The sequence below is a fragment of the Microplitis mediator genome, chromosome 1 (genome assembly GCF_029852145.1).
Source record: "Microplitis mediator isolate UGA2020A chromosome 1, iyMicMedi2.1, whole genome shotgun sequence".
NCBI classification, from domain to species: domain Eukaryota; kingdom Metazoa; phylum Arthropoda; class Insecta; order Hymenoptera; family Braconidae; genus Microplitis; species Microplitis mediator.
The window spans coordinates 3,907,597-3,931,927 of record NC_079969.1 but is presented as its reverse complement, the minus strand read 5'-3'; the positions used below and the strand labels follow the sequence as shown (position 1 = coordinate 3,931,927).

General features: G+C 30.1%; 4 protein-coding genes across 4 annotated transcripts; 3 read left to right on the top strand and 1 right to left on the bottom strand.

Annotated features, from left to right (window-relative positions):
* Positions 1 to 1,212: 1,212 nt before the first annotated feature.
* On the top strand, positions 1,213 to 7,121 carry LOC130665315 (MMS19 nucleotide excision repair protein). The gene is made up of 7 exons (XM_057465649.1): positions 1,213 to 1,542; positions 1,605 to 1,843; positions 2,818 to 3,150; positions 3,236 to 3,830; positions 4,230 to 5,497; positions 5,565 to 5,729; positions 6,784 to 7,121. The coding sequence occupies exons 1-7, from the start codon at positions 1,437 to 1,439 to the stop codon at positions 6,976 to 6,978; spliced, it is 2,901 nt and encodes a 966-aa protein (XP_057321632.1). The 5' UTR covers positions 1,213 to 1,436; the 3' UTR covers positions 6,979 to 7,121.
* On the top strand, positions 7,080 to 9,299 carry LOC130665331 (MORN repeat-containing protein 4 homolog). Its single transcript, XM_057465665.1, has 4 exons — positions 7,080 to 7,192; positions 7,331 to 7,514; positions 8,849 to 8,958; positions 9,036 to 9,299. Exons 1-4 carry the CDS (start codon positions 7,183 to 7,185, stop codon positions 9,182 to 9,184), a joined length of 453 nt encoding a protein of 150 aa, XP_057321648.1. The 5' UTR covers positions 7,080 to 7,182; the 3' UTR covers positions 9,185 to 9,299.
* Positions 9,300 to 9,499: 200 nt separating this feature from the next.
* Positions 9,500 to 18,879, top strand: LOC130665323 (neuronal acetylcholine receptor subunit alpha-10-like). Its single transcript, XM_057465659.1, has 9 exons — positions 9,500 to 9,644; positions 15,396 to 15,532; positions 16,309 to 16,463; positions 16,538 to 16,721; positions 16,816 to 17,032; positions 17,688 to 17,822; positions 17,902 to 18,068; positions 18,159 to 18,315; positions 18,490 to 18,879. Exons 1-9 carry the CDS (start codon positions 9,584 to 9,586, stop codon positions 18,735 to 18,737), a joined length of 1,461 nt encoding a protein of 486 aa, XP_057321642.1. The 5' UTR covers positions 9,500 to 9,583; the 3' UTR covers positions 18,738 to 18,879.
* Positions 18,880 to 18,977: 98 nt separating this feature from the next.
* Positions 18,978 to 22,976, bottom strand: LOC130665337 (calmodulin-like protein 4). The gene is made up of 5 exons (XM_057465673.1): positions 22,712 to 22,976; positions 22,612 to 22,642; positions 21,776 to 21,907; positions 21,430 to 21,612; positions 18,978 to 20,681 (listed from the first exon to the last, which is right to left on the bottom strand). Exons 1-5 carry the CDS (start codon positions 22,712 to 22,714, stop codon positions 20,581 to 20,583), a joined length of 450 nt encoding a protein of 149 aa, XP_057321656.1. The 5' UTR covers positions 22,715 to 22,976; the 3' UTR covers positions 18,978 to 20,580.
* Positions 22,977 to 24,331: the final 1,355 nt, after the last annotated feature.

Here is a 24,331-nt window from a genome sequence, read left to right as displayed (position 1 = left end):
AAGAAAAATTAACCGCAAATTTTGTATTTTAAACTTTTGCTGTGAAATTGTCTGCAAATGCGGGCCGCAGATTTCATTTTCGTAAAAAACGGAAAAGTTCGAAGTTGGCGGACATTTGACGACAAATGCAAGGAAACTTTGGTAAAGTTAATTTTTCTTCAAATTTCCGTCAACTTCGGACTTTTCCATTTTTTACGACAAGTTGTGTGCAACTTGCTATTGAATTTGACGTAAATTTACTGCCCGAATTAAAATGCAAATTCACAACAAAACTTTAATAACTCAATGTTATCTTTTAAATAACGTAAAAAAGTATGATACTGAAGTTAGCAGACGTCCATAAAAAAAAATATTTGAAAAAATTGCGCCTTTACTTTTTTTAATTTTCTACATGTGCATATTTTTCATTTTTTTTTTTATTCAAATTTAATTGTTCAAAAAAAAATCCAAAAATTTTAATTGTCTGCTAACTTCAGGATCGTAAAAAAGTCGACATTTAGTTAACATTTTTGAATAACAAATTGTCAGCATTAAAACGGCAACTTTTGTTTATCCCCAAATAGTCATAATTTATTACTTCATTTCATGTCAACTATTTACTAACATTTTTTGAATTCTCTTATAAATAATTTTTTTATTAGATTTTTGTTGGAGAATGAAGCAGTGACTTTTATATTACGATTCGTTAACATTTTTTTCTCAACTAAACTCTTAAAAGTTTACTTTTTAAATGTTCAAAAAAAATGCACTTGTTAATTTTTAAATTTTTTAAATGCGTATTTTTTTTACATTTAATTCTATTAATTATTTACTTTACTTATTAATAATTTAAAATTTGTCTGATGTCACATTCAAACTCATCAACTTGACATCATTTTATTGACAAAAATTATTTAGGAACAACAGAAAGTTGGCTGACGGGCAACTAAAAGCTAACAAATCTCGAGTCTGTACCATTTGATAATTCTTAATGTTTTCGCTGTCAATACTATGGCCATCTTACCCACAAAAAAGTCAAATTTCACTACCGGGTGAAATGTTATCGACCCGAAAATATTCAACGATCCCGAAGTTAGCAGACTATTAGTAATTTTTGAATTTTTTCGTCAACAAAAAAACAAAAACTAAAAATATGCACTGACAGAAAATTTAAAAAACTACAAGTGCAATTTTTTTTTATAGTCAACCGTCTAAAAAAAAATTCAAAAATTATTAGACGTCTGCTAACTTCAGTATCATAAATATTCGAACGCTGTTCTTTCCCCAACTCAACTATACAATTACCATTATTTTGAAACACGCACATTTTATAACCTCCTGTGTACTTACTAGAGTATTTGAACAAATAAATTATTTAAAATTTATAACAATTAACATTCCTGAGTTTTTTTTCATCTCTTACTCTTCTAATAGTTTTTTTATTTCACAAAAAAAAAATGACACCTGCAAAAACTGATGATTTTGTTGAAAAATTAAGAGTTGCTTTTGATGATGACAATAACGATAGTAAATTAAATAAAATATGTACCGATATTGCAAAAGGTCAGTATTTGAAAATTTATTTTTATTTATAGCAAATAATATTTTATTAAATTTTATTGCAGACATTGAAAATGGCAAAATAAAATTGTTTCAAGTAATTGAACAATTGGGTGGATTTTTAACCAGCAAAGATGTAAATATTCGTGAAAATGGTATCAAGTCAGTGACAATTATTCTTGACAAAATAAACAAAAATTATTTGAATGAACAAGAAGTTGAATTGTTGTCGTCATTTTATTGTGATCGTCTTAAAGATCATCACAGTGTTATTCCAGCAGTAATTCAAGGGATCTTATCAATCGTACGTAACTAGTTATTAGTATCGGAAAAATCTATCAATATTTTTATTGGAAATTTAACGCACTACAAAAAAAGTCTCTCATCATTTTTCGATAAATTTAATTTTTCAAGTTATTCAGAGTCAAAGTTTAATTCGTAGTAAATTTATGATCCTGAAGTTAGCAGACAACTAACAATTTTTTGATTTTTGCAAAAAAAAAAAAAAAAAAAAAAAAAAAAAAAAAAAAAAAAAAAAAAAATAAGCGCATGTAGAAAATTTAAAAAAACTACAGGTGCAATTTTTTAAATGTTTTCTTTTCTATAATTCATTATTATGAAAAAAGTCATCAGACGTCTGCTAACTTCAGAATCATGTAAATTTTAGTATCATTTGACTTTTTCAGTGAAATTATCGAACTTATTTATAAATTTTATAGAACTTTTTTTGTAGATCATTTTATTTTCCAATTTTCTGAAATATTTTTTATTTTTAATTTATCGTTTTTAAAAAAATTCATAAATTATCAAACGTCAGCTAATTTCTATATCATAAATTTTTTTTTTTTTTTTAAAGTCTAATATTTATATATAATAATTTTATTTACACACACACACGCGCACGCGTTTTCTAAAATTGCTTTGACCTCAAAATTTTAAAGATTATGAGTGTGAATGTAGCAGACATCAGAAAAATTAAAAATTATAAATAAACAGAGTAAATAATAAAAAAAATAATATATATAAAAAAATGCACTCGTTAATTTCAAAATTTTTTAAATGCGCATTTTTTTTAAATTTAATTTTATTAAATATTTACTCTATTTATTAATAATTTTAAATTTGTCTGATGTCTCACATTCTCACCGATTAAAAATTTGAGTTTTAAAAATCAGACTAAGATCCAAAGTTTAAAATTTTTATAACTAAACATGAAGACAAAAGTAATGTTCTAACGTAAATAATAAAACATTGTCAATAAAATATTTTTTTTTTAAGGTACAAATGAAAAACCTGCCAAAAACATCAGCACCAAAAATATTCCACGGTCTCTTCAATGATTTACGATGTCAGTCTGAATTGCAAACGACACGTAAAAATATATTTCTCATATTAAAGAGAGTTTTATCACGTGATCTAGATAATCTAAAACTAATGGGTCCAGATTTTGTATACGGAGTGATATCGTCAATGGACGGAGAAAGCGATCCGCGAAATTTAATGATTTTGTTTGATACCTTACCAATTTTTTTACGTGAATTTCCTCTAGGTCATTTAACTGAAGAGATGTTTGAAGTTCTCGCGTGTTATTTTCCCGTTGATTTCAATTCGGTAACTAAGAACTTGCAATTATTTATTACAAGAATATTTAAATTTCAATGGATGATGACAAAAATTTAATTATTTCATTTTCCAGGCTGGCAAAGATGGCCAAGAAATAACACGAGAGGACTTAGCTCGTGGTTTAGAAAATTGTTTGACCCAAGTTCCGGAGTTTGGTGAATTCGTCCTGCCATTGGCGATAGAGAAACTCGATTCAAATTTAAAAACAGCCCGATCTGATGCTTTGAATTTATTAATCAGAGGCTTGAAAACTTACGGCTCTGAAATATTGAAAAAACACGTCGATGAACTCTGGCCACTATTGAGACGCGATCTATTACCAGGGACTGATCAAGAATTGAAATTGAAAAGCTACGAAGTGATAATCCAAGCAACTCAAATATTCAGTGATGATAAAATCAGCTTAGAAAATTTTATAAGTCGGATTGTTGTGGATTTGAAGTCGAGTTTGGGGGATGTGCAGTTGAATTTATACTGGCCGTCGATAAAAATATTAGAAAATATTGCGCAGTCTCATGTTAATGCCTGTCACTATATTTTGAAACTGATTGTTCCTCTTTGTTTGGGACAGTACGGAACAAAGACCACTAGTAGTGATAAAATTCATGTAATTGAGACTTTAAATAATTTTTTACTCGTCTCAGAAAATTTAGGAGTTAAAATATCAGGTAATTTATGTAAGAAATTTTTACATTACAGTCGAACTCCATGAACCCGGATTCCATTATCTCGGAACTTCCCCTCAATCTTGACCCCCACTACGAACTACGCTGTCTCCCACCCGATACTATACATTTGTATCTCTGTCTATATTTACCTATATATCATTCATGTAAATGTAAGAGCGCATGCGTATAATTCCCTTTTAAGGAAGAAGGGGCATCCGTTAACTCGGAAACTCCAAGAAATTTCCGCTCCTCCGTAAATTAATCGTCCGAGTTAATGGAGTTCGACTGTAATTGTCTCTCCCATCAAGAAACTCCAATTAGAGTTACACTGAGCGTCGACGTAACCAACAAAAGTATGACATGAAAAAATTTAAATAAAAAATCTACTTTATATTCCAGATATTCCCGAATTAAAGTGGACCGATATACCCGGTTTATATTTGAATGAATTGTCCACCAAAGAGATTCCTCTGAAATCAAAACTGATCGATGGTTTGTCGATGCAGAAATCATCATTATCAAAAAACCAACGGCACTTAATATACGAAAAAATATCACAGGAAATCGACTACAAGAGCAATGAAAATTTAATGGCGACATGTTACAACACATTGAGAACATTTGCGAAATTATACCCAACGGAAATACTTGCGTTGATTGACGAGAAACTGAAAAGCAGCGACAAAGACTCTTGGAAAGTCCGTAAAAATAGATTGAATACTTTAGCCGAAATTTCTACACTTTCATGCATCGGAACGACAACTTTGCCAATTTTAGTTGACATCATAACGTCAGATGACAATGACATGAGTCTTGCGTCGCTCAATTGTCTGTACAAAATTGTATCCTCAGATAACTGCGACTTCGATGTCCATAAATTTTTGTACGAACGCTGCGATGTCGTCGCTCGATTACTGACAATAACTTCAGTTTTCAAACAGAATAGGAAAATAATCTCCGATATATTGCCCCTGATAATACGGAAATTAAACGTCGAACAGCAACGAGAAATTATTAGTAATTTTGTTGGTATAGTCACGGGAATACTTGACTGTAATGTTGAGACATTAGAAAGTGTCGCGACGCCTTTGATGCCTTGTAATATTTTTTTTTACAGCGAAGATAAGTTTGTAGAAGTATTTAGAAAATTAGTAGACTGTTCTATTAAGTATAAGGATGACAAAATAAAAATGTCTTCTTGTAGACTAATATCGACGTTCGTTAATAAAATGGAAGCAAGTCCTTGTCTAGAAAGATTTTTGAATTCGTTAAGAGAATTGATTCTAGAAATTTTGGAATCAGATGACTCTGACTTGGATTGTAAAAAATCAGCTGTCATTTTGCACACTTGGGTAACTAAAGCTTTGACAGCTTCCGGTAATAGAAGAGCACAAGATTTTATTGACTATCAGTTGAATATTTTGAAAAATAATTCGATTGGTGAATTCGCGGCGCATCAGTTTGGATTTTTTGTTGACAGTAATGATAAGACGTTAAGTGAAGACAATCATTGTATTATAAAACTATTTTACAAACAACGAATTTTCCAAAATGTTATCCAGCAGAATTCGCTATTCGATGACTCATCGAGAAGAAATTATTTGATCGCTTTTATTTATTTACTTAAGGAAATTCCAGAGGATATTTTACTGATGAATTTATCTAAGGTTGGTTTTAATTTTATTGATCAAGTGTTCGAAGATAAACAATTTTGCTTACATTGATTTTTTTTAGCTGGTACCGTTACTTATTGAATGCCTGTCATTGGATGATAAACAAGTGATATTGTCCGCACTTAAAATTTTGAAGCTTTTATTGGATACGAAAAATAAGATCTTCGTTGAAGAGATTCAAAACTTCATCACTACGTGCTTAAAATTAACGACATATCCAGATATGGTAATTAATAATAACTTTTTTTTTAACGTCTGCTCTGAAACTTTAACTTGCAATTAATTAATGTAACGGAACCGAAGTCCACTTCCGTTTTACGGAAGACCGTTTCCCCCTTTTTGGCATACACGCGTTGCGGGGCATCCCTACCCCCGTTGCAAACGACACTCAGTCAAAATATAATCGAGTAACGACTAAGGGTGGAGGTTAACCGGAAGTATGATCGAAAATCTTCATTGCGTCTGATATCTAACCACAGTTACCACGAGTCCGTACCTTTCTTGAGCTCCACACGTGGGTTAGAATCTCCTACTTTCCTCCCTTGGTAACTAATATACTAATTTCACCATACCTACACCGAAGGTTTGAATTCCTACTCTTTTCCAAGGGAAGAATTAGTATATTACACACCAAGGAAGAAAAGTAGGACATTCTGACCCTCGTGTTTCCTACACACGTGGGTTAGAATCTCCTACTTTCCTCCCTTGGTAACTAATATACTTATTTCACCATACCTACACCGAAGGTTTGAATTCCTACCCTTTTCCAAGGGAAGAATTAGTATATTACACACCAAGGAAGAAAAGTAGGACATTCTGACCCTCGTGTTTCCTACACACGTGGGTTAGAATCTCCTACTTTCCTCCCTTGGTAACTAATATACTTATTTCACCATACCTACACCGAAGGTTTGAATTCCTACCCTTTTCCAAGGGAAGAATTAGTATATTACACACCAAGGAATAAAAGTAGGACATTCTAACTCTAGTGTTTCTTACACACGTGGGTTAGAATCTCTTACTTTCCTCCCTTGGTAACTAATATACTTATTTCACCATACCTACACCGAAGGTTTGAATTCCTACTCTTTTCCAAGAGAAGAATTAGTATATTACACACCAAGGAAGAAAAGTAGGACATTCTAACCCTCGTATTTCCTACACACGTGGATTAGAATCACCTACTTTCCTTCCTTAGTATGTAATATACTAATTACTTATAACTTTTGCACACTTTAAATGCGAAGTACTAGATGTTTTAACGCATAACCTTTTTTCAGAATGTGAGGATAGCAGCGCATGATTGTCTCTATAGTTACTGTAATTATTCAACCATTGATATTAAGCCCTATCGTGAGGATATTTTGGAAAAATTATCAGAAACAATTGATGACAACAAACGTTTAGTGCGACAAGCAGCTGTGAAGGCACGAACTCGATGGTTTCTAGTTGGATCTCCAGGCGAACCTGAATAAATTTGTTTATAAAAAAAAAGTTTGAAAGATTATTGTTTTAGTTTGTTACTATTTTTTTTTAGTTGAACCATTTCCGCTGTATAGTTGATAATAAAAATAAACAAAATAACATGTAATTGTTAAATTTAATAAAGAGATATTGATTTTAATAATTAAGTTACTTTAATTCTGTTAGCGCGTTTCTGCAGTTAGTTGGTAATCGCAATGGCTCAAGGTACATTTGTAATTTAAATTTAACTTTTTTTTTTGGTAAAATTAATTACTGCCTAATGAAATGATCGTTTTGTAAAATAATAAATTACTGTTTAATTTTTTTTTTATTGGAATTAAAAAATTTGTTTGTTTATTGAAGGGGTAGTAAAAACAGGAGCTTACCAATACGAAGACGGGACAAAATATTATGGTGATTGGAATGCACGGGGACTAAAACACGGTGCGGGTACTCTGGTACTACCCGATGGAATTCGATACGATGGCGGATTCCAGAATGGTTTGTGCTCGGGACTCGGTGTTCTTATTTTTCCTGATGGTGCTAAGTAAGTTTGTAAATTATTTTGAATAAAAGTCGAGCATTAAATTTGTTGAGGGGCAAGATTCATAGCGCTAGTATATTCCCGAAGGTACCAGAATGTATTAGCCTATACTAATTATTGCCAATTTATCCATAGTGGTTAGTTCTTACCAGTACACCATCCTAGACAGACTTGTATCTTGTACATATCGCGTGCCATGGCTACACGTTAGTAGGGAATTATGCTAAAAGGGCGCAAAAAAAAATTTTTTTTCGCCATTCGCTTTGAAATTTTTCTAAACGCAAGATCTGCAAAAAAAAAATTTGGGCATGCTTGAGCTAAAAGGGCGTATCTCAAGACATACGCCCTTTTAGCCTTTGAAAATTAGTGCCTAAAGGTAAGAGGGCGCATAAAAACAAATTCAAGTTTTAATACAAAATACTGGCAAATAGTTTTACAAGACAAGTTAGATGAAAAAAACAGACTCCTACACTTTTTCTTTTCAAAAATTGTTAAAAACAAAATAATTAAAAAAAAAAAATGAAATTATCAAATTTTTAATTAAATAAAAATTTTTGTAACGATTATGAAAAATAAAAATTTACTGATTTTTTCTTTAATTATTGTTTTGGATTATTATGGATCCGCCGTAAATCAGAATAATTTGAAAAAAAAAAAAAAAAAAAAAGTACAGATATGGATAAGGAGGGTATGGGAGTCGTATCTGAATGAACCGGTTACACATTTCTGCAAATTTTTTTTTTTTTTTTTTAATTTAGTATAAGAATTTCAAAATAATTTTATAAACTCTAATAACCAATTCCATAACAACACATATTAATACAATCACGCGTACTTCGTGATTTTTCTAAGCATATTTTTAATTTTGATATTAAAAGAACGTATTAGTTAGAATACACCTTTTTGACTGCAGCATTTTTTTTTTTTTTTTTCATTTTTAGACTTCGGTTAAGCTTTTAATAAATTTTTCAGAAAAAAAATTTATACGCCCTTTTAACTTTTGGTCACAAAATTTTCAAATTCCTAAAACTAAAAGGGCGCACAATTAAAGACATACGCCCTTTTAGCTTTGGGAAAACAATGTTTGATTTTCAAGCATAGAAAATGTTTACGAATCAATTGGCGATGAAAAAAAAATTTATGCGCCCTTTTACCTTTTGGCACGCGATATTGTATACATTGTAATATAACGCGTAATATACTTAACATTATAACCACGAATATATATCTATTATCTATTAATAACCCGCCAGTCCTTATCATCAAAATTTATTTGGGAACTAGAGACAAAATTTGCCAATGGTCTCACCCTGGGGAATTTATTTGAATGATTTCAGGTATGAAGGAGAGTTTATGCAAGGTTGGTTTCATGGTCATGGGGTATTTTGGCGCTCTGATGGCATGAAATTCGAAGGTGAATTTCGCGGTGGAAGAATTTGGGGCTTAGGTAAAAAAAATTTTTATTTAAAAGTAATTAGGGAAAGGAAGGGCAAAATTATTCACTTTTAATATATTTTGTCACAGGACTTGTTACATATAGTGATGGTTCGCATGGCTTTCCAAGAAATGAAGGCTTCTTCCAAGATTGTCGTTTAGTCCGACGTCGGCGATGTCCAGAAGTTATTCTAAAAGCTCAGAAAATATCAATGTTAGCACGAGCTCAAGCATCTTAGATTCAAAATTTATTAAATTAGTGATTTACCATAATCTAAATGCAGATAAAAAATTGTATTTTTTTTTCTTGAATTGAATTTAAAATAAATTCGAATTATTTAATGTAAAATAAAATCATTCCTCAGGTGAAATTATTCAGCTTCCTAAGAAACAACGCAAACTTTAAGTATTTTACGAAAAAAAAAATACCAACATCATACGGTTACATGCGAATGTTTCTTTCTATGTAAATATGCGAAAATTTTTCGCGCGTGCGCAATCTATCCATTGGTGGATCAGTGAGGTGATGAATGAAGCGGGAGATGAGTAGATGATTGAACTCAACTAGTAACGTTTGTGTTTCCCGATCCATGGTTACAAAATTATTCAGTTTAATCTATTTTCAGATTTAAAATAAAATGGCTCGGATCAAACAATTTATTTATTATTTTGTGGTATGGATATTTTTTATCATTTACGGTAAGTTAAAATAAATATTATTGTTCATAGCATCGCCTTATTTTTTGAGAAATACGGAAATTTTTTTAATTCGGGACTAAAATATCTTGTAGTAATTTTAAATATACACAAAATATTTTACCGCGAATATTCGCGCCATTAGTCACCGTAGGTCTCCGTGATTTACGGTGACTTTACTGTTATTTTCTCATATTTTATAACCCTTGATCTGAACAGAATGGTCAGTGATTCTAAAAAAAAATGTTATTGAAAGTGGAATCCCCGCCACGGAAAAAAAACGGATTTTGAAATTTAATTACAATTTCTAGATAGAAAATAACGCGAAACTATCCCTGATTAAACAACTGAATTAGACCGAATTAAAAATTTTAATTCTGCTCAATTCTGTCGAAATCCGCAAAACAGAATTCAACAATTGAAAATTTCAATTTTGTTATATTCTGTTAAATTCAGTAAGACAGAATTTAAAAGAATTCAAGGATTATTTTCGAATTAAACAGAATGAAACCGATTTAAAATTTTTGAATTGGTTTCAATTCGGAGTCAGAACCAGAAATTCGAGGATTATTTTCGAATTAAACAGAATAAAACCGATTTAAAAATTTAGAATCTGTTTTTATTCAGTTTAATTCGAAGTCAGAACCAGAAATTTGAGAATTATTTTCGAATTAAACCGAATAGAATTATTTAAATTCGTTTCAATTTGGATAAATTCTGGTTTTCCTGCCGAATTAGACAGAATTCATCTGAATTATATAGAATTAAAAATTCAATTCTGTTTAATTCGATCGAATTCAGTTGTTTACTCAGGGATGAATGGATCCAGTAGATTTTACTTTAGGGATGAGTGAAAAATTACTATTCCATAAGTAAAATATACAAACGCTCAGTAATTTTTAATTTATGATGCAAAAGTAAAATCTATCAGATCCTATTAGTGGTTTCGGGTTACTTTCCACATGGCAACTTTTGCTTACTTTTTTTTCCATGCGTTCACTGCAAAGTAAAAAGGATTCAAAATCTACACATATCGTGTGTAAAACGACCGGTTTACACTTATTTATATGTTATTTTAACATACGTCATTAGTGTAGAAAAAGTAACACGTATGTGTTAAAAGTAAAAATTTTCTATAAATTCAAATGTAAAATAACATTTTCTTAATTTTTCCTGAATATCTGAATGTCGGACTGATTGATCGCATAATTTAATCAAAGCTCACTTTTTGTAAGCCCTATCAATGCTAAAAAAACTTCTTAAGGGCTTGACTTTTTACTCTTTCGCACTCGAGTGAACGAACGGAACTCTCCTTGTTGCACTTGTATAGTAAACGGAGGCTTTGCTAAAATTTTTCTCGCAACAGAACGAAAATTTTCAATAATCAAAAGTTAATTTGTTATATTCAGTAGTCATTCGAGATGTAAAGCGCAACAATTCAAAAATTACCTGATTGAGAACCGTTTCTACATATATTTATATGTATGAATAATAAATATATATTTATGCGGGAATAATTTAAATTAGTATTCATAATTCCTTTTGTTCGACTTTTACTATTCATGCATTCGTAAATAATAATAATACGAGGATTTAATAAATTTAATTAAAAGCATACTTTATATATGTGATGTTCGAAAATTTTCGGCGGAGTTCTCTAGAGAGAATTTATAATGAGATTATATTTTTTCAAATGGAATGAATCCATGACGTGTATATACGGCCACTATTTCAATTAAACATAGAAATTATAATTTGAACATTTAAATTTATTTAATTGAATAGACTTTTTGAATTTTTATTTCATTTAGCAGAAAAAATTCAATAAATTTAAAGATCCCAATTATAACAAGTCAAGTAACAAAGAATTCATGTATAGGACAAAAAGATATAAAGTAAGACGGAACCGATGTTAAACTTTGGTTGAAAGATTCAAAAGTCCTTGAATAACCAAATAGTTTTAGAGGGTAAATGTGAAGGATTCAGATATATCTAAAGTTTCTCAGAAAACTTCTTCTGAATTTCTCATCTTCTTACGGTCTCTTTCTACATAAGTGGTTTAGAGGCGCAGACGTCCAAATTTTAATCATCGGAGATTTTACTTATCGATTTTAAATTATCGGTTTGATAAATTTATTTTTTGTGAAAAGTTCTTAGGATTTCTTTTAATAAATTCAAAATATTTTTATTTATCTTGTGATATTGTTATAAATCTTATAAAATCCAATAGATTTTCATGAATTCTTATGGAGGTTTTATGAGAATAAATGAGTTCTATGAGAAAGTGATAGCCGTGATTAAACAAAACGATTCACTCAATGATGAATGTATATCTATATTAGGGTGCTTCGTTTCCGGCGAAAGTATTTTTTTCGATGCTCATCAAGCAAAATATTGTTTTTTATGCTGAAACAAAAATTCCTGCCAAGTTTGAGCTCTTAATTACAATTTCAAGTACATTCCATTTGATTTCAAAGATTTCCCATTTAAAATACATGTAAATTAAATTACTTTTTTTTAACTTTTTAATACTCAGCTGCATTTTATGATATCGACGCGGTTTCTGTAGCAAATTGTAGGGCATTTGGTGTTCTTCAAAAGTGCCCATAGTTACTTAGCTGTAATTCCAGCTGTTTTACTAGTGTCCATTGCGGAAGTTATTTTTTCTATGAAATTGACCTTTATTGACTTGCGGAACGTAAACCAATGAAAGTACACTAAAAATGCTAATAGAGATTTTATAGGAAATTTTATTCCCTTCAAAAAAAGTCCTATGAGTCAAGTCACTAAAGTCCATAGTTTCCGAGTTATAGTAATTTTAATAATTTGAAAAATATAATATCAATTATAATAGTTTTTTTTTATATTTTATTTTTCAAATTATTAAAATTACTATAACTCGGAAACTATGAACTTAAGCGACTTGACTGATAGGACTTTTTTTGAAGGGAATAAAATTTCCTATAAAATCTCCATTAGCATTTTTAGTATACTTTCATTGGTTTACGTTCTGCAAGCCAATAAAGGTCAATTCCATAGAAAAATAACTTCCGCAACGGACACAAGTAAAACAGCTGGAATTACAGCTAAGTAACTATGGGCACTTTTGAAGAACACCAAATGCCCTACAATTTGCGACCAAAACCGCGTCGATATCATAAAATGCAGCTGAGTATTAGAAAGTTAAAAAAAAAGTAATTTAATTTACATGTATTTTAAATGGGAAATCTTTGAAATCAAATGGAATGTACTTGAAATTGTAATTAAGAGCTCAAACTTGGCAGGAATTTTTGTTGCAGCATAAAAAACAATATTTTGCTTGATGAGCAACGAAAAAATACTTTCGCCGGATACGAAGCACCCTAATCTATATAGTAGTAAAATTGAATCGTTTTGAATTCTTTTGAATTGTTTCTTTTAATCAGGGAGCCCAGTACAGGCCTTATACACACTCTCTAAATATGAAACAGTGAAAACAACTGAAAAATGGAATATAACGAGAGCCAGGATTTTTGCTGTGATTCAAAAATAACTAATGATTGATGCTGTCAAATTTTTGATATTACGGTGGAAATATTGGTCGTACAAAAAAATTTTTTAAACAAAAGTTGTAGGAAATTTAATTTTATCAAAAAAATGTCTCTTATAATTTTTTCATAGGACTAATAGGAAAGCCGTAAGTCAAAATTAAGATTTTCATAATTATCAATAATATGAATGGTTCATTATGAATCTTAATTTTAGAATTGCGGTGAAAATATTGGTCGTATAAAAAAATTTTTCAAATAAAAGTTGTTCAAAAGTCAATTTTGTAAAAAAAAATGTCTCTTATAATTTTTTCTTAGGATTAATATTTTCACCGTAATTTCAAAATTAAGATTTTCATAATTAGCAAAAATTTGAATCATTCATTATGAATCTTAATTTTGGAATTACGATGAAAATATTGGTCGTATAAAAAAATCATAAGAGACACTTTTTTTCCAAAATTAAATTTCCTACAACTTTTGTTTCAAAACTTTTTTTATACGACCAATATTTCCACCGTAATACCAAACATTCCAACCATCCATTCGAAATTAAGGCAAAAATCTTGTCCCTATATATTACTTATAGCTGTGAAACAGCAAATGGTCACTGTTTCAGATTACACATACAGCTATGAAAATCTATCGTTTTTTTAAAGCAAGAATAGCTCTTCAGATCATTACTACGGAGAGAAATGTCAAGTGAATATGCCTATGCAGCATAGTAATAATTAAATCACTCTATAGTTTATATGAGCAGTCACATAAGAGATGCGGGATACAAACTATAGAGTAATGTAATTATTACTATGCTGCATAAGCATATTCACTTGACATTTCTCTCCATATACGATCCATTAGATCGTTTCAATCACAAGAATTTTTTTCCATATATCCCGGAATTATTCATTATAATCTCTTATCAGTTACCTAATATATTATATTTATTGTACAAGAAATTTATTTTTACAATAAACCGTAATATAAACTTATATGTTTTCCACAAATATTGAGGCTTTCGCGGTTCGAAGGAATCAAGAGACTGGAGTCTAAGTTTTCTTATAAGAATTCCATTAAAGAACATTAAAAGTAAATAATGAAAAAGTATCGATTCATAGTTTATAGTATATTGTACAACTAGTGCGGTAAGTTGTCGATTGCCCACGAGAGCGAAGTTGAGCGCACGAACGAAGTGAGTGCGCTCATTCGCTCGAGTGGGTAATCGACAACACCGCACGAATTGAACACAGTTTTTTTTATCATTAATGCAATATAAGTACTATCTTAGTGCTCGCTGTTTTATTCTCCAAGTAGCTTTTTGCTGATTCAACTGTTGCCGCGACATTTTTGTGGGTTAAACGATAATCTGCATGCGACAAGAAGTAAATTTGAGTGCGACAAGTTTACTTGTCGCACTCAAATTTACTTGTCGCACGCAGATAATCGTTTAACGCACACAAATGTCGTGGAAACAGTTGAATGGGCAAACAGCTATTTGGCGAACAAAAGAGCGTGCGCCAAGATAGCACTTATATTGCATGAATGATAAAAAATTCCTTTTGAACTTCTTCCAATCTAGTGGGCTCCAATATAAACACATCTGTTCCTTCACTAACGTGTTAGTATAACTGTCCGCAAATTTTGTGTCCGTACAATCTTGCGGGCGAGGTAAATTCATCAATTTGCATATTCCAGCGCTCGAGACACGAGATGGTACATAAAGGCCTTTTATAATGGAAAAAATTGTCGATAGTTAGCGGTAATAAAAAATTCCTCACATCAGCGAATATTATTTTTATTTATTTTTTGTTTTTAAATTTTCACCCTTTTTTTGCCCAATCTCGTTCGCTTTTTCTTATTCTGTCGCCAATGCCCGTCAATTGAGTTAGCCAATTTAACAGTTATGAACAGATTCACTCAAACGTCACGAAACGGTAATTGTGGAATTTAATGTTTTTCTCCCGCAAAAAAAAAGGGAAACCCGTTTTCTTTTTTATCAAAATTTTTCTTTCAATTTAAAGTATGTCGAGAACATATTCGATGTTATATATATGTAATATCGACAGATGTCTTAAAAACGGATATGATTGTAATTCTCATCTCATATATTTTTTTTTTTCAATCATTTTTTAAACAGTTTTCTTATTTTTCAGTTTTCACTCCTTATATTCTTCATTGCTTTCTTTCAAAAAAAGATGTGTAATTTATCGTATTTATTTCTTTACAGTTTCTTGTGACGAACATGAGCACAGACTCACAAAACATCTTCTAGATAATTACGATGCCGGTGTCAGACCGGCGAAAAATTCAACACAACCTTTAGTAGTTATTTTTGGGCTTTCACTTCATCATATTATTGATGTGGTAAGAAAATTATTACTGTCATAATTTAAATTTTACATCTATGGAGTGTACGATAGAGTGTGCAGTCATTATGAATCACATTTTTGAAAATGTTTCGCATTTTATTTGAATACTCAAATGAAGTAAAGGTCTGAGAAAGATATTTCTTGAAAAATTTCGTCTTTTCTGGGCATTCAAAAATATATTGTGTAGTTTTCTATTCACACCAAAAAAATTTCTTACACTTTTTTATGTGAATTTTATCTCTCTAAAAGTTATGTTTGAAAGTTTTTTTTGTTTATAAAATATTTTCGAAAAATCTGTATCTGGGAGCCCTGGTGGAAATTTTTCGGACTTTTCTCTGAAAAACTGAAAAAGTCTTTAGAACTTTGAAGAAGTCTTTAGAATTTTAGAACTGAGTTTTTCAGAGAAAATTCCAAAAAATTTTCACCAGAGTGTTTTGGTTTTTTTTTCTCATCAACCCTTAGGGTGATGACTTCTTTGTTTAAAGGGAGGGGGAAAGGGCGTCATTAGCTTCAACCAAATTTGCATCAATTTTCGAAAAAGTCTCCTATCTCAGAGTTTTTACTGGACTATTAGTTCATTTGAATGAACGTGGTTTTTTATCGGCCACTTTTCAGCCGAGAAAAAATTCTATTATTATTTTTTTTTGAAATATTTACCTGGGGGTATTTTTATTTACACGAAGACTTTTATAATTTGAATTTTACTTGCATTATTACTTTCATTACTTCCACATAAAATATTGAATATCCGCTTGTGATAATGATTTTTAGGATGAGAAGAATCAAATTTTAACTACAAACTGTTGGGTAACTCAAACTTGGACCGATTATCACTTGCGATGGAATACTTCAGACTTCGCTGGAATCCAAGTGATCCGTGTTCCTTATAATCGTGTTTGGAGGCCTGATACTATACTTTATAATAAGTTAATTATTTAAATCTATTAATTTTCATATTTAATAATTGATTAATTAATTCATATTCTTATATTTATTGCAGCGCGGATCCCCAATATAGTTCTGCAGTAATAAATACAAATGTAATTGTAAGTCATACGGGACAGGTTGTATGGTTAAGCCATGGAATATTCCGAAGTAGTTGTAATATCGATGTCGAATTTTTTCCATTTGACGAGCAGAAGTGTGTTTTAAAATGGGCATCCTGGACTTACGATGGTTATCAGGTTTTTATATTCATTTTGTTATTCGTTTTCGGAGTTATAATGTTAAGGTATAAAACTGATAAATATCACCATCAATAATAACTTTTTTTCGTAGGTAGAGTTAGAAAGTCAAAGCGAGCAGGGTGATATTAGTAATTATCAAGCAAATGGAGAATTCGATCTTGTAAACTTCACAGCTCAAAGAAATGAAGAATTCTATTCATGTTGTCCCGAACCATATCCCGATATCACTTACGAAATTCGTTTAAGACGACGTCCCATGTTTTATGTGTTCAATCTTATTTTACCATGCATATTAATAAACGGAATCGGTAACGTAATTATTCATTATTTTTAAAAACTATGAATATACAAAATGGTGAATCACTGCTGCCAGAACGCGGACGAAAAGTTTCCCTTCCCAAGCATCGTTTAGGCTGTATGTGATGCTGAAGTGATGCTTGGAAAGGGGAACTTTTCGTCTGCGTTCTGGCAACAGTGTGATCCCTGATGGAAATTTTTCGGACTTTTCTCTGAAAAAGTCTCGAGAACTTTGAAAAAGTCTTTAGAACTTTAGAACTGAGTTTTTCAGAGAAAATTCCGAAAAATTTTCACCAGGGATGAATACGAAAATCCAAATTAAATAGATACAAGTTTTCCCTAATTTCACAATTTTAGATATGATCATGTACAGTCGAATCGCGTTATAAATCCGCCTACAAGAGTGTAGGGGAATATAATTCTAAGAATTCCTGTACCCTCACTTCTGCTCAGCAGTCAAACGCCGTAACTCACACTTCCCCTACTTTGCAAGCGTGTGAGTGTGTACATGATTATTTTCGTAGTCATAAAGGGGAAATGTCTTCCAAGAAATATAAGTCGGCGGGCTTATAACGAGCGGACTTATAACGCGACTGGACTGTATGATCCCAAGAAATTTTTTCTCTGGAATTTGAATCTAAAATTAGATCTTTTCTGTTTCTTTAGCTCTGTTAGTATTTTACGTGCCCTCTGAATCAGGCGAAAAAGTAACTTTAGGAATATCAGCCCTTTTATCAATGACCGTTTTTCTTATGACCATTAGAGAGACACTTCCGCCCACTGAGAAAACTCCTTTAATAAGTGAGCTATTAGTAACTATTCCAATTTCCAATCACTTCGTAATTGCGACGGGTTTCTTGTATTTATTTAAATTCTTCAGGTCTTTACTATGGAGTGAGTATTTGCTTAGTGTCATTCGCTAGTGGATTAGCCGTTGTGACATTGAACTTTCATCATCGTGGTGTACGCGGCTCAAAAGTATCACCGCTAATTAAATCAGTTATTCTTGAAAAATTGGCTAGATTAGTTTTTCTTAAATTTTCCGAGGTTTGAAAACTGTGTTAATAAATTTACTGATATTTTAAAGTATGGACATGGAATTTAAAAATAATAATCTGTTGTATAAATTCATTTTAGGTTCCTCTGATACCGAATCAAAATACTTCACATTTAAATGAATATGAAGATTCTACAGAATTTACATTAAGACAGAATACATGTCCACTACATTATCCAACAGATGGACGACAATCACCGAAATTTAGTAACAGCCATGATAGCAGTCCTAGTTTAGGTAAAAAAATTAATATTTCAGTTGTTTATCAGTTTCAAAAAATTTCATATGGTCAAAGCCCATTAACTCGGAACTCCCCCTCAATCTTGACCCCCGTTACGCGCCACGCTGACTCCCACTCGAAATTCATAAAAAGTATTTTATAAAATGTCTTTCTGAATTTTTTTATTTAAGATTCGATAAGAGAAGAAAATATTGAATGGTATTGGTCACAAATTTTACGCAAAGTTCACTCAACTATTGAAAAAAACGAGCGACGACTGAATGAACAAGATCACCGAGAACAAACAGAACTAGAGTGGAAACAAATAGCTCTGGTCAGTGATCGTGTGTTGCTGTGTATTTTCTTTTTAACGACTGCCATTAGCACTGCAATTATACTTTCCGGATCACCGCCAACTGAAGCAGCTATAAAAGGTTGAATAATTTTACGCAGCCTTTTGACGAAAATTATTAAGTTTCATTTTGTATATATTAAAATACTAAGTTAAAACTGTTGCCAAATAGATCTGTAATATTAAAATAATGATAACAATAAAAATAGTAACAAATATTCACAACTGAGTTACTAATTGTTCAACCGATCCACTAGATTACTTCCAAAACGCATCACTTTTTCTTACAGATTCTTAACTTTAGGTACAAAAAATTGAAAATAAATATTTTTGTTAACGAAATTTGTTTTTTATTCAGTTATAAAACTTTCAACATCGAATACTGTTCATTTTTACAAAGGTACGAATGTATGATTATGCAATTAAATTACAAATATCAATAAAATTTGATCGTTGTTTAACGTATTACATTATAAAATTTATTTTCATTATTAATATTAAATAAAGTCGGCCATTATGTTTGTCTAAGATTTTCTCTCAAATAAAAACTATAAATGCAACAAAAAAACGAGGCTCGATGCATTAGTTTACCCTGATTAAATAAAACGATTCACTCAATGTTGAATGTATATCGAGCAGTAAACAACATGATTGATTCTCCAGACATATTGTCAGATATCAAGTTCAACATCCCGAATAAGAATCTAAGGGAAAATAGACTTTTAGAAGTACCATACTCCAATAAGTCATTTATACAAAACGGACCCAGGAACAGAATATTTGGACTAGTCAATGAATTCTCAAAAACTGTAAATTTCTTTGGTGGGTCTCTTAATTCATTCAAAAAGTCAATTTAAGTGGAAATGGAAACCAGAGTGAAAGCTGAGTCCAACAATTAAGAATAATTAGAATATTCAAATACTTTGTTATTTTTTTTTTAGTAAATTATTCCTCAAGATCGTCTGTTATTTATTGTAGTTTCTTTTTTGTTTTATTCGCACTTTGATAACGGAAATGTAACTAAAATTTGTAAATTGCTGAAAGCGTAAATTAATAAATAATAATATCTATATAGTAGTAAAAAGTTTGGAAAATCCAAAAGTGCACGTCTCAACGCTCATTTTATGACAAAAATAATCATTAATCAGTTACTTAATATTCAAGCATATAAATACTCCGTAAAATTATTAAATAAAATAACAGAAAAAATTTGTTTCAAATTTTCCCGCGAATAGTATTTATTTTTCCGCGACTTAAGCCCATGTGTGGCCAAAGATTGAACTATTTTTTAATTTTTATATATATATATATATATATATATATATATATATATATATATATATATATATATATAGATATAGATATACAAGAAAGACTGTTCACTGTTAATGAATTTATTCATTTTTCAATTAAATTACATTGAATAAGGCGATAATTTAAAATAGGCTATTACTCAGAATGATACTGAAGCGAATGAAAAAAAAATTGACTCAAAAAGTGAAGTTTTTTGGGCGTTATCGTGACCACATACATCATCCGCACATACAGACAACCCGACGTCCACCGAAATATTTTTTCAAAACGGTTTTTTATTTACTATCTAGCAAAAATAGTGTTTTTTAAAGTATCCACTGTCATAAAAAAGTGTCATTGTTTATATTTGTCAACTCATTTAATACTCAAAGTGCAAAAAAGATCGGATAAAAGCAATTTAAGCCGAGATAATTGCTTAACCTTCAGAGAGTGAGAGTAAAGCACAACTCACGCTTCGCGTTGAGACGTGCAATTGAATCGTTTTAAATCGTTTCTTTTAACCAGGGTATAGTCTAGCAAACTGTTTGTATTTATCAAAAATTTTGATTTGTTTTAGAGAAAAACTTAAACAAAGTTTCCATTTACACAAATAAAATATTTATTTTTATCGAAGTAATTAATAATAATCAGGAACTGGAGCACATGCTATCTTAACAAAATCTTCGTAGTTTATATGTCCATTTAATGATACGTTTGCCTCTCGAAAAATTTGTTCAACTATAATAAAAGTTATTGTTTAAACATTTTAATATCTTCTTATACATCTAGTGACATCGCGTATTATACTTAATACAACCCTGATAGCCACACTCTAAATATAATTACTCAGCAAGTTCTGCAGTGAAACATTTACAGCTAACTTAACAAGTTTCTGACAAGTCTTGGCTGGATAATACTTGCGTGCAAGTTGATGCAAATCTACTGCCGTCATCTGAATGTAATTTGACAAAACTTGCCATCAATTTGAAGTGAAACTTCCAATCAACTTAACGTCATTGTCTGACAGTAACACTTGTAGTCAAATTGAATTCAAGTTACAGACAATTTACTGTCAACTTAAGGCTGGGCCGCACCTAACGAAGTCCTGAATTTAAGAATTCTAATTATTTATTAAATAATTATCAAAACAGCAATTTTATTAGCTTCCGACTAAAAGCAGAAGACGAACTTCCTCGGAAGATTTTCATTATCCGAGTCCCATAAATATTCAAAAAGTAATTAGAATTCTTAAATTCAGGATTTCGTTAGGTGCGACCCACCCTTAAAGGTAATTGTTTGCTCTCCAACACTTTCCTTTGAGTTGCCTCCAGAATACGGCAGCAGCTTGAAGTTAACTTGTGGTTAAAGTGGCTATCAGGGGAATTCTTTATGTCACAGTATCACAGAAGTTAAAAAAACAAAAATTGATAAAATTAATCAAGTCAGTGACCCATTTATTTGTTAATAATTAATTACATCAACTTACCTTCTTTATTAGACAGTTTTTCACCCCAATTTAATAGCATGTGTGCTAATTGTCGCGCTGGTATTAAACCACTTCTCGAATGATCAGCAGCTTTGAAAGCATCATTAACTTCTTTAGGCAGATCTTCAACTCTTGTTTGCAAGTGCATTACTTCCAAAAAATCAGCGAATGACATTCTTCCATCTGTTATTTATAGTTAATTATCATCAAAAATTTATAGTTTGACAATATCCATATTTTCGTAGGGATATTTTGTCCAGAGACATTAACTCGCGTTACTTACATTGAAATTCAATGTCCAATTATCCATTAATAGATTTTTAAATAAACAAATGCTTGTACTTACTTTTATCTTTCATATATTTATTTAACTCAGCAATAGTAGGACTAAGTCCGAGAGATCTCATGATTATTGTTAATTCTTCCAGGCGTTTAATTTGCCCATCTTGAGCAAAAAGATAGAAACATTCTCTGAATTCTAAAAGTTAATTTGTAAATAATTAAACTGATTCATTGATGACCTGTTTTACTTAATAGTTAATACGTTAGTGACCGCGCGGTAGATTTAAAATTTAAATAGTAAAGAATATGAACGCGAATAGAATCTTCGCGAACGAAGAATTAGGGAAGACTACTAATCAGTGATACCACAGTAACTTATGCTACTGAACGCAAATTCGTGTTACTTTGCTATAAATTTAATTGCAACATAAAATTTCGAATAAAATTAAGCATTGAAAGATTTTCAAAAAAATTTCGTAGCAAAAAACATCTCATTGCTTCGCAATTGAGTTGTACAATAAAATTTTGTTTAACCCTTCAATACTTCTGTGTTTTTTAGAGTCTCGCTTATAAGTTTGAATGTAGCAGACATGAGAAATTTAAAATTATAAATAAATAGAGTAAATAATCAATAAAATAAAATTTTTGAAAAATTCACATTTCAAAAATTTTTAAATTAACAAGTGTATTTTTTAAAAATATTATTTTTTAAATTATTTATAATTTCAAATTTGTCTGATGTCTGCTACAATCACTCATGTCTCGCTTGCATTACAGTTAAATCCTATAATTTGAATATTGTCCTATGAGCAAAATGCTAGTAACGGAAGTGCTGACGAGTTAAGATTACATTTAAAAATGAAAAAATGTTAATTCTTATATTAAATTATTTAATCTTACCGTCAATATCTTCTTCTCGAAAATATCTTGCCTGTAAAAATTAGTACGCATTAATAAATGAAACTAAACATCTTGTTTTGTACAGTAGTATTTTGCTTACCATATTTATGAATTAAAAAAATTATTTTTGACACCAAGTGTACAGTTCACTGTCAGTAAATATTATTAAATAACTTGTAGGTTATGTTTTCTATATTTATTATTTTTTTGACGTCTAGTTTTTTTTGTCTTCGAATTTATAAACTTAGAAATTCTACTCAGTTTTTTTACTGTAACTGTACTCTAGGCAAAGTTTATTTAATAGTATGAAAATGACAACTGACAACTCGATATCTATGATGCAGCTGATAAGATCTGGTACTGGTACCTGGAGGATTGATAAAAAAGAATAGAAGGTCAGTTGCTTGGTTACCATATGGCGCGCAATGAAAATTCAAAATATAAAACAAATAATTTTTTAAAAAATCAAGTAGTTGATCATAGAGACCAAAGTCTTCATGGAGTAGATGAATAAAAGACAATATCTGATTAAAATTTCGTCAGGATATAGAATTTTTTTAGTTATTTTGAATTTAAATTCTCAGGGGATTTAAACCCCCCCCCTCCATTTTAAAAAAAAATTCAATGACTTTCAATTGTCATGGATATTAAAATTTTATTAATTAATTTAAAAAAAGTACATGGTAGTTACGATTTTGCTGTGTAGATTTTTTAAAAAATTTATTTACAATTGTTATCAATTAGGAGTCAAATTTGGTAAGTAAATTTTAGCATGAGTGTGAATAGCTGACTGTCGATTTTTAAAAATATTTAAATAAATGAATAAAATTTAAAAAATGCGCATTTACAGAATTAACAAATTGGTATGTGCATTTTTTAAAATTTTATCTTTTTAATTGTTCAATTTATTTGTAATTAAGACAAGAAACAAAAAAAAATTATAAGTGTGAATATAGCAGACATGCGAAAATTTATAAATTCTGAATAAATACATAAATTAATTAAAATAATGAAATTTAAAAAAATCCGCGTACTGTTTTTTAAATTATCTAAGTACACATTTTTAAATTTTCATTCTTCTGACATTTTATTTATTTATTCAAAATTTTAAAAAATTGCCATCAGCAAAATTTATGATCCTGAAGTTAGTAGACAATTAAAAATTTTCTTTTTTATTTTCAAAAAATCATTAACAAAAAAAATGATCCTAAAGTTAGCAGACAATTAAAAATTTTCGGATTTTTTTTTTCAACAAATCAATTACAAAAAAAAAAAAAAAACTAAAAATATGCACATGTAGAAAATTTAAAAAACTACAGGTGCAATTTTTTCAAATTTTTTTTTTTATAATTTACAGTCTAAAATAAAATCCAAAAATTATTAGACGTCGGCTAACTTTAGTATCATAAAAAAAAAACTAAAAATATGCACGTAAAAAATAACAAAAACAGATGCGATTTTTTCAAATATTTTTTTTTATTAATCTTTTAAAAAACAAAAAAAATTATTAGACCTCGGCTAACTTCAGTGTCATGTGTCATAAAAACTAATGATTTCATGCTGATAAAATGATTGATTCCTAATTGGTCTCATTGTTTTATTTAACTTCTGTTGATTTCTATATAATTTAAATCGACGTCATCTCATATGTGTCCGACATGCGCACGTGCATACTTTGTACACACATAACACACATCATAAACGTCATGTTTAACTTCAC